This window comes from Schistocerca cancellata, chromosome 4 (assembly GCF_023864275.1).
Source record: "Schistocerca cancellata isolate TAMUIC-IGC-003103 chromosome 4, iqSchCanc2.1, whole genome shotgun sequence".
NCBI lineage: Eukaryota > Metazoa > Arthropoda > Insecta > Orthoptera > Acrididae > Schistocerca > Schistocerca cancellata.
In genome coordinates this window covers 581,704,871-581,731,951 of record NC_064629.1, presented here as the reverse complement: position 1 = coordinate 581,731,951, position 27,081 = coordinate 581,704,871, and the positions used below count along the sequence as shown (strand labels likewise).

At 39.6% G+C, this 27,081-nt stretch overlaps 1 protein-coding gene across 2 annotated transcripts in view; it reads right to left on the bottom strand.

The window, feature by feature from the left end:
• The window catches only part of LOC126184761 (sulfide:quinone oxidoreductase, mitochondrial), a 101,334-nt gene that overhangs the window by 14,443 nt on the left and 59,810 nt on the right, over positions 1-27,081 (bottom strand). Inside the window, exons 5-6 of one of the 2 annotated variants that reach the window (XM_049927307.1) lie at positions 24,041-24,250; positions 14,877-15,063 (exon numbers count right to left, since the gene is read on the bottom strand). In XM_049927307.1, coding sequence (XP_049783264.1) covers positions 14,877-15,063; positions 24,041-24,250 — 397 coding nt within the window. The remainder of the gene's footprint in view (positions 1-14,876; positions 15,064-24,040; positions 24,251-27,081) is intronic. The other variant, XM_049927308.1, reaches the window with a different exon arrangement.

The following is a 27,081-nucleotide window of genomic DNA, read 5'->3' as shown; positions in this document are numbered from 1 at the left end:
ATAAAGCAATTTTAAAGTAGTAGTAGTAGTAGTAGTAGTAGTAGTATTCAGTCCAAAGACAGATTTGATGCACCCCTTCATGCTGATCTATCCTACACACACTGCAACCTACACCCATTTGAAACTGCTTACCTTAGCGTTGGTTTCGCCCAACAAATTTTACTCTCCTCACTTCATTCCGTTACCTAATTTAAAATTCCTTGATACCTCAGGGTATGTCCTATCAACGTGTCAAACGTTAAGGGCGGATTCACACTTGTAGGAACGTCACCGTCACGTTTTTGAGCGTCCACGGTCACAGGAATTCCTGAGTATTCGCACGGCACTTCAACGTCGAATTAACGTGACATTACGTTACAGCTGGTACATAAAATACACGCCAGAGGCGCTATTTCAAAAGTCGAGACTGTGAAGGAGAGTTCCACCACATAAGACTGTGGTTCCACTCTCTTTAAAAAGAGCTGAGAGGAGGACTCATCATTCTATAAATGAATACCTGCCGGCAAAAACGTTGCAACCCTCACTTTTCTAAGAAACTGGTTTGTCACGTATAAACGTTGTATGTGCCACGAGTAAGGTGTGTGTGAAGTTATGTTGGCAAACATGTACATTACGCGCCATTTTTCGTTTGTTTCCTATTCGTCGCGAGGCGCACGGATGCAGAAACATTGTAAACGTGGAGCAGGAACGTTGTATGACGTTAAGTCAGAGCATGTGCGAAGATATACACAGGGGCCGGAAACGGAAAATTAAGTATAGTGAATGGAAGAGGAATGCGAAGAAACAAAACGGAATTCGGGGCAACCATATTTGGCCCACAACAGCAAACCAGTACCTGGGAAAATCCCTGCCGAACAGGTGGGTGCATAAACGTTGTATGCCAATCTAACACAATATTTCTGTGAAATGGGAGATTCCATACGTCATTCGCAAACATTATATTGTAATGCGCTGTCATAGCCTTTACCTTTGACATTAATGAGGTTAACTATACTTATCATTACATCGTGCTCTCTTTATAGATTGCTACCTGCAAATGTACAGGGTGTTTCAAAAATGACCGGTATATTTGAAACGGCAATAAAAACTAAACGAGCAGCGATAGAAATACACCGTTTGTTGCAATATGCTTGGGACAACAGTACATTTTCAGGCAGACAAACTTTCGAAATTACAGTAGTTACAATTTTCAACAACAGATGGCGCTGCGGTCTGGGAAACTCTATAGTACGATATTTTCCAAATATCCACCATGCGTAGCAATAATATGGCGTAGTCTCTGAATGAAATTACCCGAAACCTTTGACAACGTGTCTGGCGGAATGGCTTCACATGCAGATGAGATGTACTGCTTCAGCTGTTCAATTGTTTCTGGATTCTGGCGGTACACCTTGTCTTTCAAGTGTCCCCACAGAAAGAAGTCACAGGGGTTCATGTCTGGCGAATAGGGAGGCCAATCCACGCCGCCTCCTGTATGTTTAGGATAGCCCAAAGCAATCACACGATCATCGAAATATTCATTCAGGAAATTGAAGACATCGGCCGTGCGATGTGGCCGGGCACCATCTTGCATAAACCACGAGGTGTTCGCAGTGTCGTCTAAGGTCAGTTTGTACTGCCACAAATTCACGAAGAATGTCCAGATAGCGTGATGCAGTAATCGTTTCGGATCTGAAAAATGGGCCAATGATTCCTTTGGAAGAAATGGCGGCCCAGACCAGTACTTTTTGAGGATGCAGGGACGATGGGACTGCAACATGGGGCTTTTCAGTTCCCCATATGTGCCAGTTCTGTTTATTGACGAAGCCGTCCAGGTAAAATAAGCTTCGTCAGTAAACCAAATGCTGCCCACATGCATATCGCCGTCATCAATCCTGTGCACTATATCGTTAGCGAATGTGTCTCGTGCAGCAATGGTAGCGGCGCTGAGGGGTTGCCGCATTTGAAATTTGTATGGATAGAGGTGTAAACTCTGGCGCATGAGACGATACGTGGACGTTGGCGTCATTTGGACCGCAGCTGCAACACGGCGAACGGAAACCCGAGGCCGCTGTTGGACCACCTGCTGCACTAGCTGCGTGTTGCCCTCTGTGGTTGCCATACGCGGTCGCTCTACCTTTCCAGCACGTTCATCCGTCACGTTCCCAGTCCGTTGAAATTTTTCAAACAGATCCTTTATTGTATCGCTTTTCGGTCCTTTGGTTACATTAAACCTCCGTTGAAAACTTCGTCTTGTTGCAACAACACTGTGTTCTACGCGGTGGAATTCCAACACCAGAAAAATCCTCTGTTCTAAGGAATAAACCATGTTGTCTACAGCACACTTGCACGTTGTGAACAGCACACGCTTACAGCAGAAAGACGACGTACAGAATGGCGCACCCACAGACTGCGTTGTCTTCTATATCGTTCACATCACTTGCAGCGCCATCTGTTGTTGAAAATTGTAACTACTGTAATTTCGAAAGTTTGTCCACCTGAAAATGTACTGTTGTCCCAAGCATATTGCAACAAACGGTGTATTTCTATCGCTACTCGTTTAGTTTTTATTGCCGTTTCAAATATATCGGTCATTTTTTAAACACCCTGTAGATACCATTGTAAAACACGAAAAATGGAGCACAACAGACAGCTGTTTCAGGAATTCTACACTTTAGACTATAATGCACAAACCAGACATTTGGCTTCGTCGCACATTGAAACAGTAGACATCAAACGTAGGGAGACTGAGGAGACCATTTCGCGCAGACACTGTACATTCACGTACTTTTTAAGAAGAGGAGCAGAAAAAATTCAGGTATGTCAAAAAACGTTGTGCATGGTATATTGCATTACAGCTAGACGTGTACAAATGCTCCAAGGGAAGATGAAATGTGGCGTGCCGCTGGAAGACAGAACTGGTAAGCATGTGAATCGTCCAAATAAGCTGCAGGACAGCTTGAAGGACGTGATAAGAAACCACATTGAGAAGCTACCAAAACAAGAAAGCCACTACTCAAGACATAAGAATGAAAAGCTCTGCCTGAGATCCGATTTCAATATTTCTAAACTTTGACGACTCTTTAAAGACGATAGTCCGACAGTACAGTGCAGTGAAAGAGCTTACAGAGATATTTTCAGGGGACAATATAATTTTCGCTTTAGAGTACCACGTTCGGATTCATGTGGGTATTGTGACAGACTGTTCTTGCAGTTATTTAACAGTAAAAATGAAACTGAGATAAAGAAAACCGACGAAGAAAACGCAAACTGCACCATTTACATGCGGAAGCAGTGTATTCAGTGCTGGAGATGGATACAGCAAAAAAGCTAAAGCAAACGAAACCTATTTTGAGATATGCACAGACAACGAGTGCCATATTGTCCTACCCTTGCCCATTCTGCGGTTTTCTATCAACGTCAGCTGTCAACCTACAATCAGGCAATACATAACGTTGGTGACAATAAGGGGTGGATGTACGTATGGCCTGAAACTGTTGTAAAGCGGGAATCAGCGGAAATTACTTCGTGCCTTCTGAAGTACGTAACATCTACATTTTCAGTACTAAACCCGTGTGAAGAAAGAACTTCAGTGGTGTGGTCAGATCGATGTACAGGACACAATAATAACTGGAAAACTACTGTTTTGTATCAATATCTTCTGAACATGAAATATTTCACCTCTGTGGAACAAAAGTGTATCTCACGACAGCTTTTTGCCTCGTGACAGGGATTTCGCATTAATTGAGAGAAATAAGAACTACTCTGCGTATGAACCGTTTGAATGGGTTCAGGTAATAGCTGCTGCACAACCAAATAACTCGTTTCTGGTTTGTTACATGGAGCAGGGCGATTTTATTGATTTAAGCGGTATTTAAAAGCACGTCCGCAAAGATCCAAAATAACGGATTATGTTTAGATGAAGATATCTTCAGACTCCCCAACAGTACTTCAGTGCCGCAAGAGCCATAACTACTTACAGCCTTGGTACTCAGCAAACTTAGCAAAACGCTCCAGGGGTAAAAATAGTATTACAGTTCCGCCGGTGGTGTTTACCTTGAATGGCCTACCTAGACTTTATGGTGAGCCATTGCCTGTCTCTGCGGAAAAGAAAGCTAATCTGCTAGACATGTGTAGATTTATTGCTGAAAAATACCGAGACTTTTATGGGAACCTAAAGTAAATGACAGTATCATGGTCGGTCACGCAAAACGTACGTTTGCAACAATACGTCTTGTGTGCCGTGAATAATCGTGTTACACAGTGGGAACTATTAATAACGTTTCGTTTAAACTACGTGTACAGTATCGATTCTGTTTCGTTATATTCTTGTGAAATGAAAATGTGAACGATTATCACTGCAAACCCTTCTTTTGTAACAATATTTCCACCTTCAGTCAAGCACCTAAAAGTTCCGACATTGTATAATGCAAATTGGATTAACGCCTAATCGGAATATAACCAATAAACAGTTCAAATGGCTCTGAGCACTATGGGACTCAACTGCTGTGGTCATAAGTCCCCTAGAACTTAGAACTACTTAAACCTAACTAACATAAAGACATCACACACATCCATGCCCGAGGCAGGATTCGAACCAGCGACCGTAGCGGTCGTGCGGTTCCAGACTGTAGCGCCTTTAACCGCTCGGCCACTCCGGCCGGCCAATAAACAGTATTAGAGGTTAAATAATATCTGTGGTATAAACGTTGTAACCCACAAAAGTGTGCTACTCTCGTTAGAGTTACGTTTTTGCATAGAGGCCGACCGAAAATCTGTAATAGCTTGCTTTTCAGGTCACGTACTGCCACAACTTGTACACATTAATTAGTAATGGACTCATTTCAAGTGATTGTGAATGCTATTTCTGCCGTTCGTAAACCTGTTGCATAGGTACTGGTTTTTCGCACCTCCTGTACAATTTGTATTTTGAGGGTTACAACGTTTTTGCCGGCAGGTATTCAAATATTTCAGAATGTCTTAACAACTACCTGTTAAGCAAGACACAAATAAAAATTACGCAGAAAAGTTCAAGATTACGGCGTCCAATATCACCACGGCAGAAACTGATCGTTTGCCTAAGGTATGTCTACATGGACCGTTTTGCTGAAGTAAACAAACCAAATATGGGGGTGCTACTTAACGGCAGCAACATGGAAATATCACGTGACTCCGTTAATAGCCCGTCCAAACATTCTTCCCGAGAAACCCTGACGTGTGTCGATAACATTCTGTTGACGGCGTGTGTGAATGCCACCATTTGATGAAGTTGAACTGAAGAGGCTAATCTTTTGTCGTGACGGTGACGTTCCGTCAACTGTTAATCCACCTTAAAGCCCGGTCCACACGCAACGATCTGTCTGCGCAGACATCGGCGCAGATGTCTGTACATGCAAAAGATCGCTACAAATGTGGAGTGTTCACACGACACAAACCCCAATCTACTACTCGCCCGCCATCTGTCGGTGTAGAAAAGAAATATCAGTGGCAAGCGACTACGCTCCCCATAAACGTCAAAAATTTAATTAAGTTATTTTAAAATATAGAAATGGAGGAAGTTCTGTTGTGGTCTGTGTTCGCAACTTGTGTTGCAAAAAACATTCAGACCAACCGCAGGAAACAGAGAAAGCGGTCAAAATGGTGTAGACAGTGGCTGGTAAAGCGAAAGCACTTTTCTCACGTACATTTACTGCGAGAGTTGCACGGCGAACCTATTTTGTTTTACATTACCTCGTGTTCCATTTCCTGGCGCATTGACACTCCAATTTCATCTTCAATTGTACTCCTGCTTGGTCTTGGCGTTTCTTTATCACTAAGAAAGCCAAGCAGATCGAAATACCATAACGTTGGCTGGTATACTTTATCTACTCTTACACCAGATCTTCTAGATTTCTGATCTTTGGATAACTCTTTTCGGTAAACAGTTCGCTGACAAACTTAATTTACTTGACTTGCTTCATGAACTCATCCTTCAGGACAGCGAAAATAGCTTCACATGTGTTGGGTATTATTTTACTCAACGCTTGTTTCGATATTGCAGTTGAAAATTCCAAATCCTTGTAGCTCCTTCCTGTTGCTAGGAATCTTAATGTTACCGCCAGCCGTTCATGAGGAGAAATTGCCCTTCTCATACAAGTATTTTTCTCATAATACGAGGGGTTACAAGCTTTAAGAGATAATTATAAGTTTCGACATCCATCCGCAAATAATTTCGCCAGTTCGCAACGAATTTTTTTAATTTTATTACCGTTTCTCTGTTTGCCGAGGCGTCAACTGCCCGGAATTTTTCAATTAGAGCATTGTATGCTGCTGTATTTTGTCTCGGGCACTATATTCTTTACTTTTAATCTTCCACAAACATGGGTGGTTTCTATATATTTCAATGTATTCACTTACAAACTCTCGAGAACACTGACGAGTGCCAGCCATTTTAATGCCTGTGCGCAAAATACAAACACTAGACTGAGCAAACAGCTGTTTCGCGTCAGATTTGCGGCGATCTCCTGTCCACACGCTCCAACTTGTCTGCGCAGATGTGGTTTGAACCCACAGATTTGAGAGGTTTCGCTCAAACCTCCAACTCCAACTTCCAGGTTTGCACACACCTCAAGTTGGTGCAAATCTGCTGTCCACACGCAACGATCTGTCTGCGCAGATGTGATGTGCGCAGACATTTGCGCAGACAGATCGTTGCGTGTGGACGGGCCTTAATACAGATGTACGCATTTAATTTTTTTTCGCTTTGTATATTATTATATTTCGATTTTCTTGTAAACCTAAAAGACATTTGTATGCGTAAAGAATGTTTATTGATACGTATAAATAATAATGTAAATAACTGCAATTTATACTGGGTTAATGCTGGTTAGGGAAATGTTACGGATATGTATCAAAGAGTAAAAACGCGCTGTTTTAGGAGCGTCTCTGGATGCGAGTGGTGTGACGTCGGAACGCGCGCGATGCACAAGCACTCAGCCGCGGGCCCCGGAATAATCCAATGTGCGAGTTGTGTGCGAAGTCAGTGTGAGCAGAAGTTGTACTTAGCAGCACAATAGCAATTGACAAGCGTGGACAGATGAAAATGCAGCTCCATTCACATGAAGATCCTGCTCCGCAAATGGTCAAATCTGCGTTCGCAAATTTTGTATGCAGCTACTGCAGCATTGTCTACGACGGCTACGATTTCATCTCTTCAACAACGAACAACCGTAAGACTGTTCCACTTAGTTCGAGTTTTTTTTAGAACTACAATGACATTATCTAGAAATATTGGTGAACTTTTAGTTTTAATAATAATTACTGCAAAAGAAATTTTAACCTAATAATTACCCCAAATCATTGTTACCAAGTAAGTCCCATGTCTATTCCCATTATTGAAACAGTGTAGTTTGTTTGAACGGAAAGAAATGTATAAAAAATTAATTTCAGTGCCACCGTTTCTATATTTTTTAATAATTTTGAAAACAAAAGTAAAATTTTTAATGCGCATCAAAACTTCACTGTTGAGATGGATGCATATTGTTTAAATAGAAAGTTATTCTTGCAGATTCAATTATCCGAAAGTAAATTACTTCCTGGCACTTAAAACTAAATATTTTAATTAAAAGAAAATAATTATTCATACTTGTTAATTTTAATTGAACATGTAATGCTGTTTTGCGCGTTGGCCTGGTTCGTATTTCGGCGTTCCAGTTGTGCTGACATTCGGGGGTAGTTCTTTTATATGAATGACTCTAAAGTTTTCTTTCGAGTTTCATTGCCAATTCCAAGCTAGCAAAAGTGAGTAAACGCTACTGTGAGGTTACGTAACTATTTAGCATAGTGCGATTTATTTATTCCTAATTAATTTCATTGTGTTTAATAACGAGTGTGGCAACAACTGAAATTCTTTTTCATTATTTCGTGGCTTTTCTGCAAACGGTGTGTAGCCTTCTGTTGCCGTACGTATTCAAATTATTTCTTATCATTGCTGTTCGCAATTTTAATTACTTAGTGCTCAATTGGACTGACGACTTTATCATCATTTATTCCAAAAGTATTGGTAAAGTTTATTGTTTTATATCCCGAGTCGAGGTACCCCTTTCCGTTTGAACAAATACTTGAATGACTGCACAATTTTTGATAACTGAACTAATTTAACTGAAATTAGAATAGGCTGAATAAGTTGTCCTCAGAGATAACATCTTGTAAATCTCTCCCTCACTAATGTGTGTACATTTTCCTTCCGATAGTCTTGCCAAATTTTTACTCACGCGAACACGGTCAAGCATATTTTTACGAAAGCTGGTTATATAAAGGGGATCATTACAAACTCTTCCTTTCTTTTAGTCAAAGAGTGCCATAAATTCCTTTTTCCTCAGTTTGAGTCAATACCTCATCATTTGTCATTCGATCTACCGATCTAATAATCTGCATTCTTCTACTGTACCCCATTTTAAAACCTTTTATTTTCTTCTTGTCTGCACTGCTTGATGTCCATGTTTCATTTCCATACAAAGCTACACTCCAGACGTACCTCTAGAAAATATTTCCCAACCCTTAAATTTATATTAGACATTAACAAAGTCCTATTTTTCAGAAATACCTTTAGTGCGATTACACTTTATAGCCTCTCTACTTCAGTTATTATGCTGCCCAAATCAGTAAACTCGCATACTACTTTTAGTGTGTCAGTTCCTAATCTTACACCCTATGCATTACCTGATTTGATTAGACCATATTCCGTTGCCTCTGTTTACTTTTGTTAATGTTCATCTTAAAATCTCTTTTCAGGACACTATCCAATCCGTTCCACTGCTCTTCGAAGCCATTTGCTGTGTCTATCAGAACTACAATGTCAGTGACAGACCTTTAAGTTTTTATTTCTTCTCCCGGAACTTTGATTCCCTTTCAAAATTTCTTATTGGTTTCCTGCAGCTTGCTCAATGTACAGATTGAGTAACATGGGGGAACATCTATAACCCCATCTCACTCTTTTCTGAACTACAGCTTCCCTTTTATGCCCTTTGACTCTTACAATTATCCATATTTTATCCCTGCTACTTTCAAGATTTGGAGGCTAGTCAACATTCTTAAAGGCTTTCACTAAATGTATAAATGCTACAAATGTAGTTTGTCTTTCTTCAGCCTGTCTTCTAAGGTAAGTTGTAGGGTCAACATTGCTTCGCAACCAAAACTTATCTTCCTCAAGGTCAGCTCCTGCCAGAGTTTGCAATATTCTGTAAATAATTTGTGCCAATATTTTGTAGCCATGATTTATTAAATTAATGGTTCAGTAGCATTCTCAACTGTTAGCACCTGCCTTCTTTTGGACTGGTATAATTACATTGTTCATGAAATCTGGGGGTGTTTTGCTTGTCTCCTTTATTTTGCACACCAGGTTGAATAATTTTGACATGGCTCTCAAGGATCTCAGTAATTCTGAGGGAACATCAGATACTCCAGTGGCCTTGTTTCCACTATGGTCTTTAAATCCTCCATTAAATTCTTCTTGCATTATCACATCTCCCATCTCATATTCACCTACTTCCTTTTCTCTTTCTATAATATTTTTCTCAAGTTTGTTGCCCATATATAGATCCTCTAATAAGCTGTTCCATTGCTGCCCAATGGGCAAAGGTGCCTGTGTTCACCCATCATGCTTATGGGCAGACGCATGTAGTGTAGGGTTTAGGCTACCCACCAGTCAGCTGTATTGCACACGTTCTGCACATATATGAGCTGCTTGGCCAACCCTGCCTGCGGCATTCAGCCAGTGGGGCACAACTGATTATGCTGAACCCTGGGTACAAGACAGCTGCACATCAGCTAATTGTCCATCCATCTATGCTCACCTGTGCCTGTGTTCACCCGGCTCCTCCCAGAGGACATGCAAGTTGTAACAGCCTGCTCTATGTCCTTCCACCTTTCAGTTATCCATTCTTTGCCTATTACTGCCCCATCCAAGCTCTTGATATTCATACAGTTGCCCGTTTTCCCCAAAGGCCTCTAATTTTCCAATAGGTGGCATCTATACTGCATCTAATTATGGATGCTTCTACCATCTTGCATTTGTCCTCTAGCCATTCCTGCTTAGCTAGCCTTACCATACACCCAGGATTAGCCTGGACAGTCATGGTTTTTTTTTAGTGCTGTCCAGGGTTTGAAAATTTTATGACTGGGTAGGACTTTTGTAAAATTTTAGACCTATATGTTCAATATTGCATTTTTGAACATTCTCTTACAGCTGTCTCTCTCTCTCAGCTGACCTTGAAGCAAGCACTGATGTCGAAGGTGAGGCGTGGCTACCGGTTCCACCACAACTTTTCACGTAACTTGTCTACACTTTTTGATCATTTGACCTTTATTTTTTTGCATCATATGTAGCTATGGGCAAAAGAAAGTGTATGTATAATGTTAACCTGCAACAGGAATACACATTTTTGAAAGTTTGTAGTGACAGGAACAATGAATGTGTTCATTGCACACAATTCACTGGAGAATTGTTGCACACATAAAGGAAAGGGTGCTATTAAAGACAGCTTAACACAGGAGTGGTATTAATGCAATTGTTTCATCAAACATAAGATGATTTTTTACAGCTAAAGAAGGGAATAACAGTGATCTGGGGATCTGCTATTAAAAAAGGCTACATTTTCATACCACATTGCTAGACACACAATCTATTTTAAAACATCAGACTGCACATCTTAAACCGATTAAAATGTTATATAATCCAAAATTTTCATCTGCTAGAATCAAGACTGAGTCAGTTATTCTTTACATTATTTTGTCATTTATATCTGATACATTGTTGCATTCTTTGGAGAAAACAATCATGCAACAGCAACAATGGTTAGCACAAACTTGTCCAATGTCATGTCTAGTTAAAAATATAACTGAATAAACAAAGTGTAGCATTTCAGTAAACAGTTAAAACTTTTAAGTAATTTCAAAAATATGTCCTGGGTTAGAAAAAAAAAATGTGCTAAGCCTATGCTTAGCCATTTTGAACTTAATTTCCTGCATTTATATGTTTTATCTTTTCATCAATTAAATTCAATATTCTGTGTGTTATCCAGGGGTTTCCACTATGCCTTGCCTTTTTACCTATATTAGCCTCTGCTGCCTTCTCTATTGCATCTCTCAAAACTACACATTTGTCTTCTACTATATTCCTACCCTCCCATTTCACTATTCACAAAGGGTTAGTCTGGTCTCTCCACAGATCCCCCATCTGTGTTTGCACCTACAGTATTGCTATCTGTATTGTTGATGCAAGCAAGCCACCCCAACTTGAAAAGTTACATCACACATTTTGTTCCAAGCACTGATGAAACTGTCATACACTATGCTTCAAATACTAATCAAAAGTAACACGAACACAGTATTGAGAGTAATGCTGACTGGTTCTCACTGACAAAGCTAATTTTTGATATGCCTATGTTTATTAAAACTAGTGCATCAATGCAGATTTCAGTCCATAAACTGATCATCCAGTACTTAAGATATGGAAAATCAGTGGGTGCCATGATATCTCCCTAAGCTGTGTCCATTCTCAGTTAAAGCAGATGTTCCCAATTCAAATATGTCCTCCTTAGGGACATAGCTAAATCATCGGTATCTGTACATACTTTGCAACACCATGCTTCAATTCTGTGAGTGTGCTATCCACGTAGGGGCACACTTCAAACATCTTCATTCACTTTCCATGGTAGTAGGAAAGTCTAAATCTGTTATTCTGACCAGCATACAGTCAAACTGCTTAGTTAAGCCTTAGAAGCACCAGTACTTTAATAGCACATGGAAAAGGTGTGTTAAATACAAATCTTGCGTTATAATGCATTCGTCTGGGTACATCCATACTCACAAGAAACTTGAGTTACTTCATGCTGAATCACTGGAACGCTACTACTTTTGGCAAACATACTTTTAAAATGTAGAATCAGTGTTGGTTCAGTTATGTACATGGTTAATCAGTTTTGAGTAAGGAACTCAGTAATCTTTAAAACAGGCCTGTCATGTACTGTTACGAATGGAGATGGAGATGAATCAATTTTGGCTGCTTTAACAAGACCTGCTGCAGTTTGAGGTAAGAAACAATGAACATTACAGTTAACTGTTTATAGTGACAGTCATCTGAGGCTAACATTTGTACAGATTTTGGTAACACACACACACACACACACACACACACACACACACACACACACACACGCTCAACAATGGTGTTTATTGTACATGCAAGAATATTCAACTAGGGGTACTACACCAGAAATTTCTCACTTATAGTAGTTGTTGATTTCATGTAGAACATCTGGTAACAAATAAAATATAAAAATAAAACAACTGGCACATTACTGTTTATAACAATGAACCCACAATAACACTGATTTGTCATCTGGACTGTCCAGTACAAATAACTGTGTACACACTGTGCTGTGCATATTGTGTTTAATCTTTCTATACCAATATTGCTGTACTACTTGATAGACTGAAGTGTTTGACTTGTTTGGTTTCCTTTGCTACATATGTCCCATTTTCTACAGACTCACAACTGCTGTAGCATTTACACCCTCATACAAACTGTCTTAATCAAGGCTATCCATTCACTCCCTTCGAACTCTATCTTGTTCCTAGGAAATCATTCATCACTATACACTGACAGTGTCACCTGATGCAACAACAAGTATTGGCAAAAGACACAAAATGTTTGGTATTCTCCTGCAGTAGAATAGGTCTGTACTTCAGTCATTCACAAATCATATCATGGTTGGAAATCCCTGTAGTTTTCATATCACTGGTATGGTTCTACCATTATGCTGAAATTTTTACATAGAGTAGTGAACATATTTGTTGTTTGCACATGTGAGCAAGCGTTAGCTACTGACGGCGTGGGTAATTGTCAAACAGTTTCCTGTCACACTTGCTAAATAGAAATACTTCCCCAAATTTCTTAACTTTTCTTTCAACACCAATCGCTACAACATCACTTTTTTATCTTTTCCTGCTTCTGCTTCCAGTGACTTGAAACGCTAAAGACTACTGCCAAGAAATCTAATGTTTGTCTAATGACTGAAAATACTTTTCACAAAAGAGATTGAGTACAACAGTGGATAAATCTTTGACTCTGAAGTCTTTACTGAATGTCTGCATTCCCTAGTCTATTTTCAAGGAAAAATGAGTGGAACTTTAATACAGTATAACACCACTTTTATGTTCCCAGAATTAACGTTTTCCTGCCGTATACGACATTTTTTATCAGTCCCATCAAATTTCCTTTGCCCACAATGGTAATTTTCACCCGATTTTGGATCAACATACTTACAATTTTCCTGTGATTATGAAAAAATGTTTGTGGAGAAAAAATGATGTTGGCCGTCCAGTAGTGTTTGCAAATCTTACACGGTTAAGTTTCTTGACACCAGGGCACTCTATTCAGTGGATTTGAAATGGTAAACACGCAAGTTGGAACAATTGGTGCTGTATCTCCCACCACTGCCAAGCTCTACTTGGCGTGGTGGCTGATAGGAGTAACTAGGTTTGTTCACATGAAGATATCATGACCAATCACAACCATTTCCAAACTGTCTCTACTGTGCAAACACATTTTCGTGATTGTTGTGATCGTTGTGACACCTTCATTGAACTTTTTGTTTAAACACAGTGCCGGTTACCTATTTTATTCATGCTGAGCAAAATGTGTTTCGAGAATTTATTCTCGTTGTCAAGTGCAGTATTTATGTAAGCATTTTTTGTGATTTTACGCAAACAAACAATGTGAGTGATAATTTGTGTGTGTGTGGTTTTCTACATAACTGATGAGGCACAGTACCTGATAACCTCAAAAAGATGACTACGGTGCAGATGACACAGAATAAAACATATTCAAACACCACACAAAATACTTATGTCCATATTTACACTTGACAATGAGAATAAATTCTCGAAATGCGTCATGCTAAGCATGAAAAAATATGTAACTAGTGCGGGATTTCATTATTTAAATAATGAATGACAGCTGCAGGCTGTCATAAGCATCAATTATGACATGGAATTGAGTGAAACTCCTACTTCCCAGACAAGTTACCAGTTCCACTTCCATCAGTGGTTTTTACTATGTAATAAACATTTATTAGATAATAAACAAGCCCCTGACAAGTCTTTCGATGCCTGTTATGTACATATATCATACCTAAAGTGCTAGGGGGTATCCTATACATAACTTTTGCAGCTTAAAACGTTATTTCCCACATTTTACATTTTCCTGTGTTTTACTCCCTTGAAAAGCGCAAAAGTGGGGTATCACTGTATTAATCATTTGAGTATGTGGTAATAAAAGCGAGCTGTATGCACAACAGTCTGTCTTGTCATTACTAGGACTCTCTGCCATCAAAATTCCAACAGACTACTGCACAATAATATTCAATTGCAGTTTTTAGCAACTGCACATTCCTACATTGAAAATAAAACCACAATTATTGTTTTCTCGCAAAACTAATATCAAGTCACTGACAGGAAATATGCTTACTTTTTTCCATTTTCACCAATAGCCTCAAATATCTTTTCTGGAGTTATTGGAAATAGAATACTTATGAAAAATACATGACACTCATTCAATTCAGGGAGTGATTTTGAGCATGCTATCAAAAATGATTACGAGTATGATAACTTTGCATACTCATTCAACAAATTTCTATTTTACTTTTCACTGCCTCAACATTTCTTTCAAGGCAATGAATATTTAGTGTTTTTAAAATTGAGATGAAAGATTAATAATAATAAAAATAAATAAATAGTAGTAGTAGTAGTAGTAGTAGTAGTAGTAGTAGTGGAACTAACAACACAACCTCTGGTTACATAGCCTGAGCATCTGATACATAATGTCAAATATGGATGTTACTTCTCAAATCACTTACCAATAGCTGCAGCTGTCTTTGATGTAGGGAGATTAGCACAGTCACCTATTCCAAAAACATTTTTGAAGACGTCATGCTGAAGAGTATATTTGTTAACAGTCAAATAACCATCAGAATCAGCTAACTCTTTGTTTCCTCTTAAAGCATATGGTGTCTGGTGTGGTGGTACCACATGCAAGAAGTCAAACTGAAAATACATACCTCAAGTTACTCAATGGAAAGGGATGTATTAACAAGCAGCAAGGTATTCACACAATAGCAGCCCAACATGACAAGAGCCAGTAAATGCATTATGCATCTAAAATACTGCATGCACACACATGTGCGCACCCTCTCTCTCTCTCTCTCTCTCTCTCTCTCTCTCTCTCTCTCTCACACACACACACACACACACACACACACACACACACACCTACCTCTGCCCCTGCCCCTACATGGTGCCAGCTGGGTTAACAGTGCCCGTGTTTCGGCAGGTGGACTGGTTGTGTTGGTGATAGTGTCAGGTGGGGTGGGGTGAGGTGAGTAGAGGGAGTGTGAGACAAGAAGAAGGACTGGGGATGGATGGCTAGCAGCTTGCAGGGAGGCAGTTGGTTTGCCGGATAGGAATGTGGGTGGGAGGATGGCAGGTATATGGGTTAAACATGTAATGCACGATGGTAGGTGCCAGTGGGGAGTATCGTGCACTGATGGCGACTCAGGGGCAGGAATTGGGAGGGGATGAGAGTATGGAGGAAGCAGAACTGTTGGGTGGAAGGTGTGGGGACAGTGGGTTACCCGAGATTGAGGCCAGGGCAATTACGGGTGCGGAGGATGTTTTGTAAGGCTAACTCCCATATCTGTGTAGCTCAGAGAGGCTAGTGGTGGAGGGAAAGATGCAGATGGGCAGAGTTGTGTAGCAGCCATTGAAATTGAGCATGCTGGGCTTAGCTACATGTTGTGCCACCAAGTGGTTAACTTTGTTCTTGGCAAGAGTTTGGCAGCTGTCATTCATCCTGGTGGACAGCTGGTTGATAGTCATGCTGACATAAAAGGCCATGCAGTGTTTACAACATTGTTGGTATATGACATGGTTGCTTTCACGGGTGGCCAGGCCTCTGATGGGATACAATAATCCTCTGACAGGAATGGAGTAGGTGGTGCTGGCTGGGTGGATTGGGCAGATATTGCACCTTGGCAAGGGGTTGGCATATGGGACTGGCATATGAATGGACAAGATTGTTGTGTAGGTTGGGAGGGCAACGGAACACCATTTTAGTGGGGTTGGGAAGGAGCTTGGGTAGGATGTCCCTCATTTCACAGCCACATGAGAGACAGCTGAAGCCTTGGCAAAGAATATAGTTCACTTGTTCCAATCCTGGGTGATACAGGGTAGCAAGGTGGATGTTCCTTTGTAGCTGATTCTAGGGGGTGGTGGGAGAATTGGGGGTGTGTGAGGATGCAGAATGAGAAATTGGTTTGTGGACTAGGCTCCATACAACCTGGCCACTCATGGACGGCGCATTTGCAGTGATGAGAACGTCCTTGTCCAGTATGTGGAAGGCCTTGTGAAAGCATTCACAGACAAAAAGTACCCCCAAACCTAGTCCACAAACACATTTCCCATGCCATATTCTCACACAACCCTAGTCCTCCCACCACACCCAAGAATCATCTACAAAGGGGCACTCCCCTTGTCACCCAGTACCACCCTGTGCTGGAACAACTGAACCATATCCTTTGCCAGGGTTTTGATTACTTCTCATCTGGCCCTGAAATGAGGGATATACTATCCAAGATCCTTCCCACCCCTCCTAAAGTGCTGTACCATTGCCCACCCAACCTACACAACATCCTAGTCCATTCCTATGCCACTCCCACTACCAACCTCTTGCCACAAGGACCATAACTCTGTGGGAGACAAAGGTGTGAGACCTGCCCAATCCACCCACTCAGCACCTCTTACTCCAGTCCTGTCATAGGTTTATTCTATCCCATCATAGGCCGAGTCACCTGTAAAAGCAGTCATGTAGTATATCAACTATGCTGCAAACACTGCAAAGCCTTTTATGTCAGCATGACTACCAACCTGCTATCCACCAGGCTGAATTGCTATTACCAAACTGTTGCCAAGAACAAAGCTGTCCACCTGGGGGCACCATATGTAAGCTGCATCACCACCTTGGTCATCTGGATCCTTCCCTCTACTACCAGCTTCTCTGAACTACACAGATGGGAGGTATCCTTACAACACATCCTCCACACCAACAATCGTCCTGGTCTCTATCTCAGGTAACCCACTGTCCCTGCACCCTCCAACCAACTGTTTCTCATTGCTCCATCCTGTCAACCCCTCCCAATTCACATCCATAAATCACCTTCAGCAGGCGCCACTCCCCACCAGCCCCTACAACTGTGCATTACATGCCTAGCCCATACACCTGCCACCCCCACTTCCTAGCTGGACAACTGTCTGCCTCCCTCCGAGCCGCAGCCACCTACCCCCAAGTCCATCTCTTTGTCTCCTGCTTCCCTCTCCCTCTACTCACCCCACCTGATACTACCCCCACCACAGTCAGTACACGTCCAAAGAAACAAAGTATTGGTGCTGCTAGTCGAGCCGGTTCCTTGTAAGGCTAGAGATGGTTGTTTGTCACATGATGTCAAATAGGTATAGAGCTGTCTCCAACAAGTGGCATAATTTTCCATTACAAGCAGTCTATCATCAGAATTCCCTTCTCTGTGAAAGTTAGTATTCATATTTTTTTTTTAATAAAATTCTGATAAAGTTATTGTGGTATTTAACATATGTGTCTGCAGAAAAGGGGGTCCAAATTTTAAAATTGCCATTTTTTTTATATAACTGATTTGGTGAGTTTGGAAACATGTTGTGCCCTAAGCACTAATTTTGACAGGAAGTGACAACAAAAAACAAATTTCTCAAATTTTTAAGGAATGTTACTTTGATACCCAAATGATTTGCATATTTCAATGGTGTATGCAATCTTTTGGTAATCCACATTATATCCTGTGATTACATCCAGGGTAAATAATGACTTCTGAAATATAGGTAGAAAATATTCACAAACTATTATATTGAATTTGTGTTGGGTTGATGCCGAAATTATAAAATCTGAAATAAACAAATTCAGAATGACTGAGAAAAGCTTGTTAGATATCAACAAAACACGAAGTGGGGAAAAAAAAGAAGAAAAGGAAATAAACTTTCAAAACACACTTATCTAACTTTGATGACTTCCATTGCACTTTGCTTATCAAACTTAACATCTGATCAAGTTAATGAATTTATTGCATGACTTTCATGCTTCCTATTTCTAATGGTGCCTAGCATAACTAAAACTGAATGAATTTTTAAGCTTTCGGACAAAAAAATTGTCCTTCAACAATAGAAACCACAAACACATAATCACACACTATTTCAAAAGGACCTTTTTGTCCAAAAGTTTAAAAGTTTAGCAGTCTTTTCATTGCGCGTGTCTGTAACTCATTGCCTCCTTTATGTGATTAGTAGCCATTTGTCTTTCCATACTGCTGTTATTCCATGTGAGTGCAGGCTTTCTCGGCGAATTTCATAAATGAAGTCTTCACAGGTTGTCAGCTGAGTAGCATCGTCGCCTCGTAGCACGCTACGAGACGACGATGCTACTCGGCTGACAACCCGTGAAGACTTCATATTCCAGCCTGGTCTTTCCATTGTTTAAAGTTGAATACAATGCATTTTGAAAGTAACATGTTTCAGACTAGATGGAACAAACAACTCAGGACCAAGATCCGACTGGAAGAATGTGGGAAATCTCCCAAAACCAACCTCAAATTGGCCAGTAGACCTGACATGACAGCGTAGGACTGAACCAAAGCAATCGTTGTCTCTTCAGTTTCACATTATTTTGTATTCAAGCCAACAGGACTGCAAACATCTTAGCTCTATGACTGTATCTGGCACTGTGTTGCACCCACAGAGTTAAGATGGTCCCAATCCCTGTGAAGGATATCTGTGGAATCAGCATAATTTTCCATGAACAGGGTGACAACAAATAATCCAAAATATATAGTGATTTCTAAACTCACAGTATCTCCTGTCATACTCAGCAATGTTAAACCTGAAGTTCAGTAGAGTCACTGATAATCACTGCTACAAATGGATCAGAATTCCATAATGAATAAAAAGTCTGTACCCAGATTCCAGGAGAGGGCAAGTAACCCCTCCCCCTTGTGGACACCTATGGTATTTAAAAATTTATATTGTCCCTCTACACAAACATGCAGTATAATTCATTGTCTTGGTTAAAACACTGATCTCAAGAAATTTTACTTCTCTACACCATAAAGCATGTTCCTCTACGGTCTACTTATCAGTCTTTGCAAAGCAGTAGTCTCTCTTGTGTTTGCCTAAACAGGCATAAATACTTCTTGTCATGGTTACAGTATATGCTTGACCTCTAGTGCATAGAATTCTGCACATACCAGCTGTTGTAATTAATAACTTCAGGCATTTTGCACAGCTAAGCAAGTCCTCTCTTTTTTCTCTCTCTCTCTTTCTTTCTTTCTCTCTCTCTTTTTTTTTCTTTTTTTTTTGTGGGCTCAAAAATCATTTTAACCTCAAGGTGTACCATTCTTGTTAATGAGGCAAAAGTAACTATTTGTGGCTGTTGTATCTCATCAGTTCTAGAAATACTCCTTATTCGCTGTACAGCTTGTTCCCCTCCTTATTAGAGTAACTAGTTTTCTCAAAAGCAGACTATATGTAACTGACCTGCTCTTTTAAATAAACCAGCTTACATATTTTATTTGCTCTATTCACAGAGGTTTTAACTATACCTCTCTTCTGTGTTACCCCTCCCTGGAAAAAAATTCTGCAGATGGGACTTCATCACCAGCTTACATATTTTATTTGCTCTATTCACAAAGGTTTTAATTATACCGCTCTTCTGTGTTGGACAATGGTTGGATTCATCATGGTGGTTTCATTCTGTGTTACTTTTCTGTATTCCTTATGGCTCTAAGCTCCACCCACATGATAGATTACTAATACATGCAGGAAATTAAGCTGGTCATTACTCACTTTCTGAACAGCCAGTTGAATTTTTGGGTTAACGTTGAGAAGAAATCCAATACTTCTTCACCGTTGGGCCATATTCTGTTACACAATGCAGCATATAATCTGCTTATTGCACTTTTTTGCCCAATACACAGGCACACTTAGCCACCTGTTCAGTTTTGTTTATGTACCTATTGACCACTCAGTTCCTCAACCATACTGTGTGTTCTTGTTTGTGTCCAAATTATACTGAATAAGGAACATACAGACCAAGAGCAAGGAAAGAAACTGAAAAGTCTACCATCAGGTATTCAGCCATGAAAAATGGAGGCTAAAATTCAATGGTCATTTTAAATGAATGGAAGCCTACTTTTTTTCTGTCTGGTGTATCAAGTTGTGTTATTCCTGCATCTTTCAGGTCTCCTTTGACAGCACCCATAAGCATCCGCAAGGGTAGTGCCAACCCTTATCCTTACCCTCATCCCCCACCCCCCTCCACACACACCAGAATCTTGAATACAGAGTTTTTATTCGCTCAATAGTGGATAACCTTCGATTCTCCGTGATATAAGTTTTTGTTCACCTATAAAATTTGGATCTTATGGCACGAAATGTCTTGAAACTGAATAATTCATTTATATCAAAAATGGCAATTTTAGAGCCTTACCCCTCCCTGGAAAAAATTCTGCAGATGGGACTGCATCAATCTATTTTATCATTTGTTTTTAGCTTTACTGCAGGTTTTGTAGAATTTCACAACCTGTGTAGTTAGTCTGATTGCCTCCATTCTTTTAATATGCCCATTGAATTTTAGCCTCCATTTTTTCATATCTGAATACACGATGGTAGACTTTTCAGTTTATTTATTTGCTCTTAGTCTGTATGTTACTTATTCAGTATAATTTGGACACAAAATTTTCCCATTTACTTTTTGTTCTCTCTTTTGAATTTCCTCAATGTCCCTCCTTCTGTTTATAATGAAAGTTTCAGTCTCATAAAGATACTCTGGTTTGATGACTATGTTATAAGTTCTCAGTTTGATGTATAATGAGATGCATTTTTTATTATAAATGTCTTTTGTAAGCCAGAATGCTGTTTCCATTTAGTTATGATGAGTGCATTAACCAACCTTTTCTATGGCAGTTTCCTGAATTGTTTCACATTAATATTACTATAAATTTCCACGTATTTAGTCTTTAGAGGTTTGGGTATCAGGTAGTTGATATACTTTTCTTTCAAATGATATTTGGAGTTATAATCTTTCTGCTGTTTCTTTAAAATATTTATTTGTTTTATGCTGTTTTACTGCCCTGACATTGAATTACCAGATTGTCTGCAAAAGCTAAGCAGTCTATCCTAATATATGTTCTTTCTGATTTGATAGGTTTTGGTTTTTGTCACTCTTTGATTACTTTATTTAAGGCACTTGAAAAGCAATGGAGAGAGTCTGTCACCTTTATTTCACTCCTGCTTCAATTTCAAAATTTTCTGAAACTTCTCCCCTGAACTTTACCTTAGATTTTGTTCTATTTAATGTACTAGATGACACCAATGGCCTTGCTGCATTGGTAACACCAGTTCCCTTCAGATCACTAAAGTTACGTGCTGTCAGGCTGGGGTAGCACTTTGATGGGTGACCATCTGGTCTGCTGAGCACCGTTGGCAAGAGGGGTGCACTCAGCCCTTGTGAGGCAAACTGAAGAGCTACTTGATTGAGAAGTGACTGCTCCGGTGTCGTAAACTGACATACGGCCGGGAGAGCGGTGTGCTGACCACATGCCTCTCTATATCCACATCCAGTGATGCCTGTGGGCTGAGGATGACGTGGAGGCCGATCAGTACCGTTGGGCCATCCAAGGCCTGTTCGGATGGAGTTTAGTTTAGTATTAGATGACTGTTGGATAGTCATATGTCTAGCAAATCTTTCTTTCCCTATCGTATTTTAATTTTGATATCTATCCACATTTTCTCACTAACCCCTTTCATTGTCTCCCTTGGAATAGAAATGAATATCTCATCCATAAATGACGGCATTATGAGGGCTGAGACTGTAGATAAATTCAAATAAAACCACTTTCTGCAGCAGTCACTTATTTATTTTGCCACTAAGCATTTTGATGGTTCACACCATCATCTTCAGAGGGAGAATCATTTATTTACATACCTGGTGTTGGTGAAGAGTACTTATGCCTTTTCACAGCAGCAAATCAAGGCAATATAGATTATGTTGTGTCTTTTAAGGGGTGGCAGGATCATAAAAAGTGTGCATACTGCTGCCTGTTGTATATCGTCTCCACTGTACATTATGTCTACAATGTGATGTAACATAACACACATTTCCCTTGGTCTGCTACTGTAAAAAGGTGTCTAGTCTTCACCAACACCAGCTATGTAAATAAACAATTCTCCACTTGCACATGATGGTGTGAACCATTGAAAAGTGTAGTGGCAAAAATAAATAAGTGATCAATGCAGAAAATATTGTACAATTTGCACATATTATATTGGACAAATCAGCATACATTTTCACTGTTATGTTGTTAGAATTTTAATTGTTTCATGAAAGTTTGGTCAATATTACAAGAAGGCAATAGACACTACATTGTACTTTCACTTGTGCATGTTTGAAGGAAACATGCACTGTAATCAGGCCTAAGTGATTGATTATTAAGAAATTTAACATTTATTACCTGTTTGAAAAAAAATCATTTACTTGGAAAAGTTTTGCTCCAAAAGACTTTTTTAATTTATCTGTGAAAACTCTTGGTATTTCTGCCTTTTCTCTTTAATTTCAGCTGGTAGGTTATTATACATCTGTATCCCAACATGTAGGACACTTTTTTGGTAACAAGTTGCTCTGGATTGAAATGTTCATAGGTCAGACTGCTGTCTTGTTTTGTATTTATGAATGTGTTCATTTAATATTAATGGGCTGTCTTTGCATAAACAGGTAGTTTTTACAAATGATATAGTACTGTAAATATAAACAGATGGCAATGTCATAATGCCAAGTTTCTTGAAATGTTGCCTGCATGATTCATTACATCTCAGATTGCATCAGGGTGAGTTCCCCCAGAATATGATCCCGTACTGTAATATGGAGTTAAAGTATTTACAAACAGTCACAGCCCTCATAATGCTGTCCTTTCTGGACAAAATATTGACATTTTTAACATGGTTTTTCACTGAGGTAAATAAAGTTGTTTTATTCCTAACTTCATCCTCTTACAGGTCAGTTATTTTTCTTTGTTTACTTTCTAACATAGCCTGTGTTCTTCCTCAGAGTTCAAGCTGCCTCCATACCAAATTTCATCAAAATCTGTTTGATGGTTTAGTTGTGAAAAACGAACCAGACTTACTTTCACATTTGGCAAAAACGTTAAATTATGCTATCTTTTTTCTGTGATCCAATTTTTATGAAATAAAGCCTATATGTTGATCCAAATAGTGTTCATATTACATGTGAAAACCTAATGAAAATTCATCTAGTAGTTTTGGATATTAGCTTGTTCAGACACTACAGTTTTATCATCAGTTTACATTTGTTTGCAGAGAAGCCCCCAATCGTTTTCCTGACTTTCTCTCTCTCTCTCTTTCTCTAACTGTTGCCCATAAGAATTTTCATGTAATTTTGTGAAATTTTATATTTACTATCACCTTTCCATGACTTATTTATTCTATCTGGGTTTGTTTTATTTTCTTCATTGATCAGCATGTGATCATTAATTATGATGTACATTTTGTTTGGACATTTCAGGGAAATTGTTATTAATATGTTGTTCACATGCTTCACTTCTATTACAGAACTAAGTATGTCTTAAACTATTCAACCCCCGGATATGGTGTATTTGTTAGGATTCTTTTGTCTGTTTTACTTTTGAAGAGTCTGTAATATAATAACTTTGTTTTGTTTTCTTTAAATAAGTTCTATGTATGTTATAATGTAATCTATGACATTTTGTCACCAATACAGATGTCAACATGAATAAAAATGAAATAAATAAATATCTCCACACAGCATACAGAATTATAGTTAACCAAAGCCAGACAGAAATATTCTATGCCTACTATTATTACTATCCACAACATCAATTATGCACAATCTAAAATTAGGTCTCTGAGAACTTACCTTATATTTTGATATTTCTTCAGTGTTTTTTGTACTTTGCACATTAACTTCCTTAGTGCCAAGATTTATTGACTTAACATCTTTCTCAAATACTGTGTGTATAGACTTTTGACTGGCAAGGTCTTTCAATGCCTCCTCATATTTTTTAACTGAAAATAAGACTGGAAGGCCAGTTATAAAGCTGATTTCTGCTTTGTCTCTAATGTTGCACTGGAAAATAATACACCACACAGATCTTAAAAAGAGAAAACTAATAATCAAAGCAATACTATGCATACTGTGGAATTATTTATTTATGTACTATAAATGAAGAGTAGAGGGAGTGTGGGTGGGAGGGATTAACAAAGAACAATTTTGAAAAAGTTATCTTGCTTTACAACCATGTTAATCAGATTTTTTCCCACTATCTTAAAGAACAGTACAGCATAGGATATGAACCACTTCCTGCAAATCTGTTTTCAGTGCTTCAGTTGTACATTAGTGGCTTATTTTGTTGCACATTTTCTCTTCACATAACTTCATAAGAAAAAAACTGCACATTGTGATGACTGATGAATGTATACGTTATCCACATTTTAAAAGATGATGTGAAATGGAATGAAGAAAAATAACAACGTAGCAAAATCACAGATAATCTAACAAGATGATTGCTAGATAGTTATTTGAGCCACTACTGTTCTGAATGTAATGCTGCCTTGGTGCACGGCCAGCACATCTTGGCACAGTGGTACACTGTCCGGGTTATCTGGATACTTCCCTCTAACACCAACCTATCCGAACTCCGGAGATGGGAACTTGCCCTTCAATATATCCTCTCTTCCCGTTATCCACCAGGCCTCAATCTCCGCTAATTTCAAGTCACCACCACTCATACCTCACCTGTCATTCAACAACATCTTTGCCTCTGCACTTCTGCCTCGACTGACATCTCTGCTCAAACTCTTTGCCTTTAAATATGTCTGCTTGTGTCTGTATATGTGTGGATGGATATATGTGTGTGTGTGTGTGTGCACGCGAGTGTATACCTGTCCTTTTTTTCCCCCTAAGGTAAGTCTTTCCGCTCCCGGGATTGGAATGACTCCTTACCCTCTCCCTTAAAACCCACATCCTTTCATCTTTCCCTCTCCTTCCCTCTTTCCTGACGAAGCAACCAGGGGTTGCGAAAGCTCGAAATTTTGTGTGTGTGTTTGTGTATTTTTTTATTGTGCCTATCTACCAGCGCTTTCCCATTTGGTAAGTCATGGAATCTTTGTTTTTAATATATTTTTCCCATGTGGAATGTTTCTTTCTATTTTATTTATATCATTAATTTGAACCCAACAATTACGTTTGTTATTGTCACTGTTGCATTTCGAAATCTTTTCTGTCATCTTACTTTCTCTTTTTGTTTGTACAAGTAGTTTCACTTTGTATTCATCTTCCCTTTTTCCGTAATCTACCATACATTTTATCCTGCCTAAATATACTCAATAATACGTAATTTACTTCCAAACCATAACCTAAAAATTTTTTTAACGCTTTCAACATTACCGCTGCTATAAAATCCACTGTTCCCAGTTTACAAACATTTTGTGTAAACTCGTGAATAGTATTTCACAGCTTCAGTTCCTTTCACCCATTAAACAACCTTTTCAGCTATTTCCAACAACTTTCGTTTTATCCCCTTTTTTCCCCACATAACCGATCACTTCCCACAGGTTTAAACATTATTATTTCTTCGTCAGACAATTGTTAGCCTCATTTTCATAATCTGCCAGCACATAACCAGTCCTTTGAATACATTTACACGCAGTTTTTTCGAAATTTTCCTGAATTTCCCCAACCTTTAGTGTGTTTTGGAGGCAACACAACTACCTAACCTTTGTACCCATTGTTGTTCCCCAACCTAAGTTCAGCACAGGATCAACATAGCTCATCTCAAACCAACACTTTTTCGATTTTTTTCACACCTTTCTCTCTCCCTATATACTTTTATTTTTTTTATTTTCACTTTAGTCTCATGTTACCCTTTCCACCTTCTAATACCATGTCAACCTCACACCATCCCTACAACGACCCCATTAAATTTTATTTACATTCCCTCCGCAAACATGCCTTCACCCTAGCCAGATTATGCTCCCATATTTTATTTACTCAGGCTTGTCTGACATTTGGCATTATCCCCAAAGGCCTCACACTTAAAGTTCCCATCTCTGGCTGTAATCCTTCTTTCCATCAGTTCCTATACCAGTTCCAAACTGCACAATCCATAGCCCTCACCCGCCTAATCCGTCACCTATAAATCGACTCAGCCAATGAACACACCTGTCAACTCCTATCCCTAATCAAAGTCCTCAGTCTTTCCTCTCCCACATCCACACCGGCTGTTCGTAGCATCCTCCTACAGGCCAACCGCAAATTAGAACAGCATGCCACCCTCCACCTCAAAAAACTATCCAATCTCCGGGTTTCCCACCTCCGGAAAGGCAACTCACTCACCCTCCACAACCTTTCCAACAAACCTCAACCTCCTCTCATTGCACACAGACCCAGTCTCTCCCACTTCCAGCTCCACTCCCCCCAACACCTCACAATTCTAGCCAACACAATGTGGAACCACAACACCCCAATTCAGTAGTTAACCTTTCCTCCAAACCTCTCTCCCAATCCGAAACCTCTGTCCTATCCAAAGGCCTCACCTTCAGCCCCACTCCCAGATTCAACCAAACTGCCCTTGTCAAAGATTTACTGTCCTACACTCGTAGTCTCTGCTGGAAATATCACTTTGCCATGAAGAAAAATAATCCTGATCCCACACCTAATGATCCAACTCCCCAAGACACTATCCAAATTGAACCCTGCCTGGAACAGTTCCGTCCTCCATCACAGCGGGACCCACCTCCTCTTCCTCAAAATCACCCTCTCCAAACCTTCCAGGAATTTCTCACTTCCAGCCTTGCCTCTCAATCTGTCTTGAAAAACCTTAATCCTACTCCCAACATCACCACAGCCGAAGCCCAGGCTATCCGTGATCTGAAAGCTGACCGATCCATCATCATTCT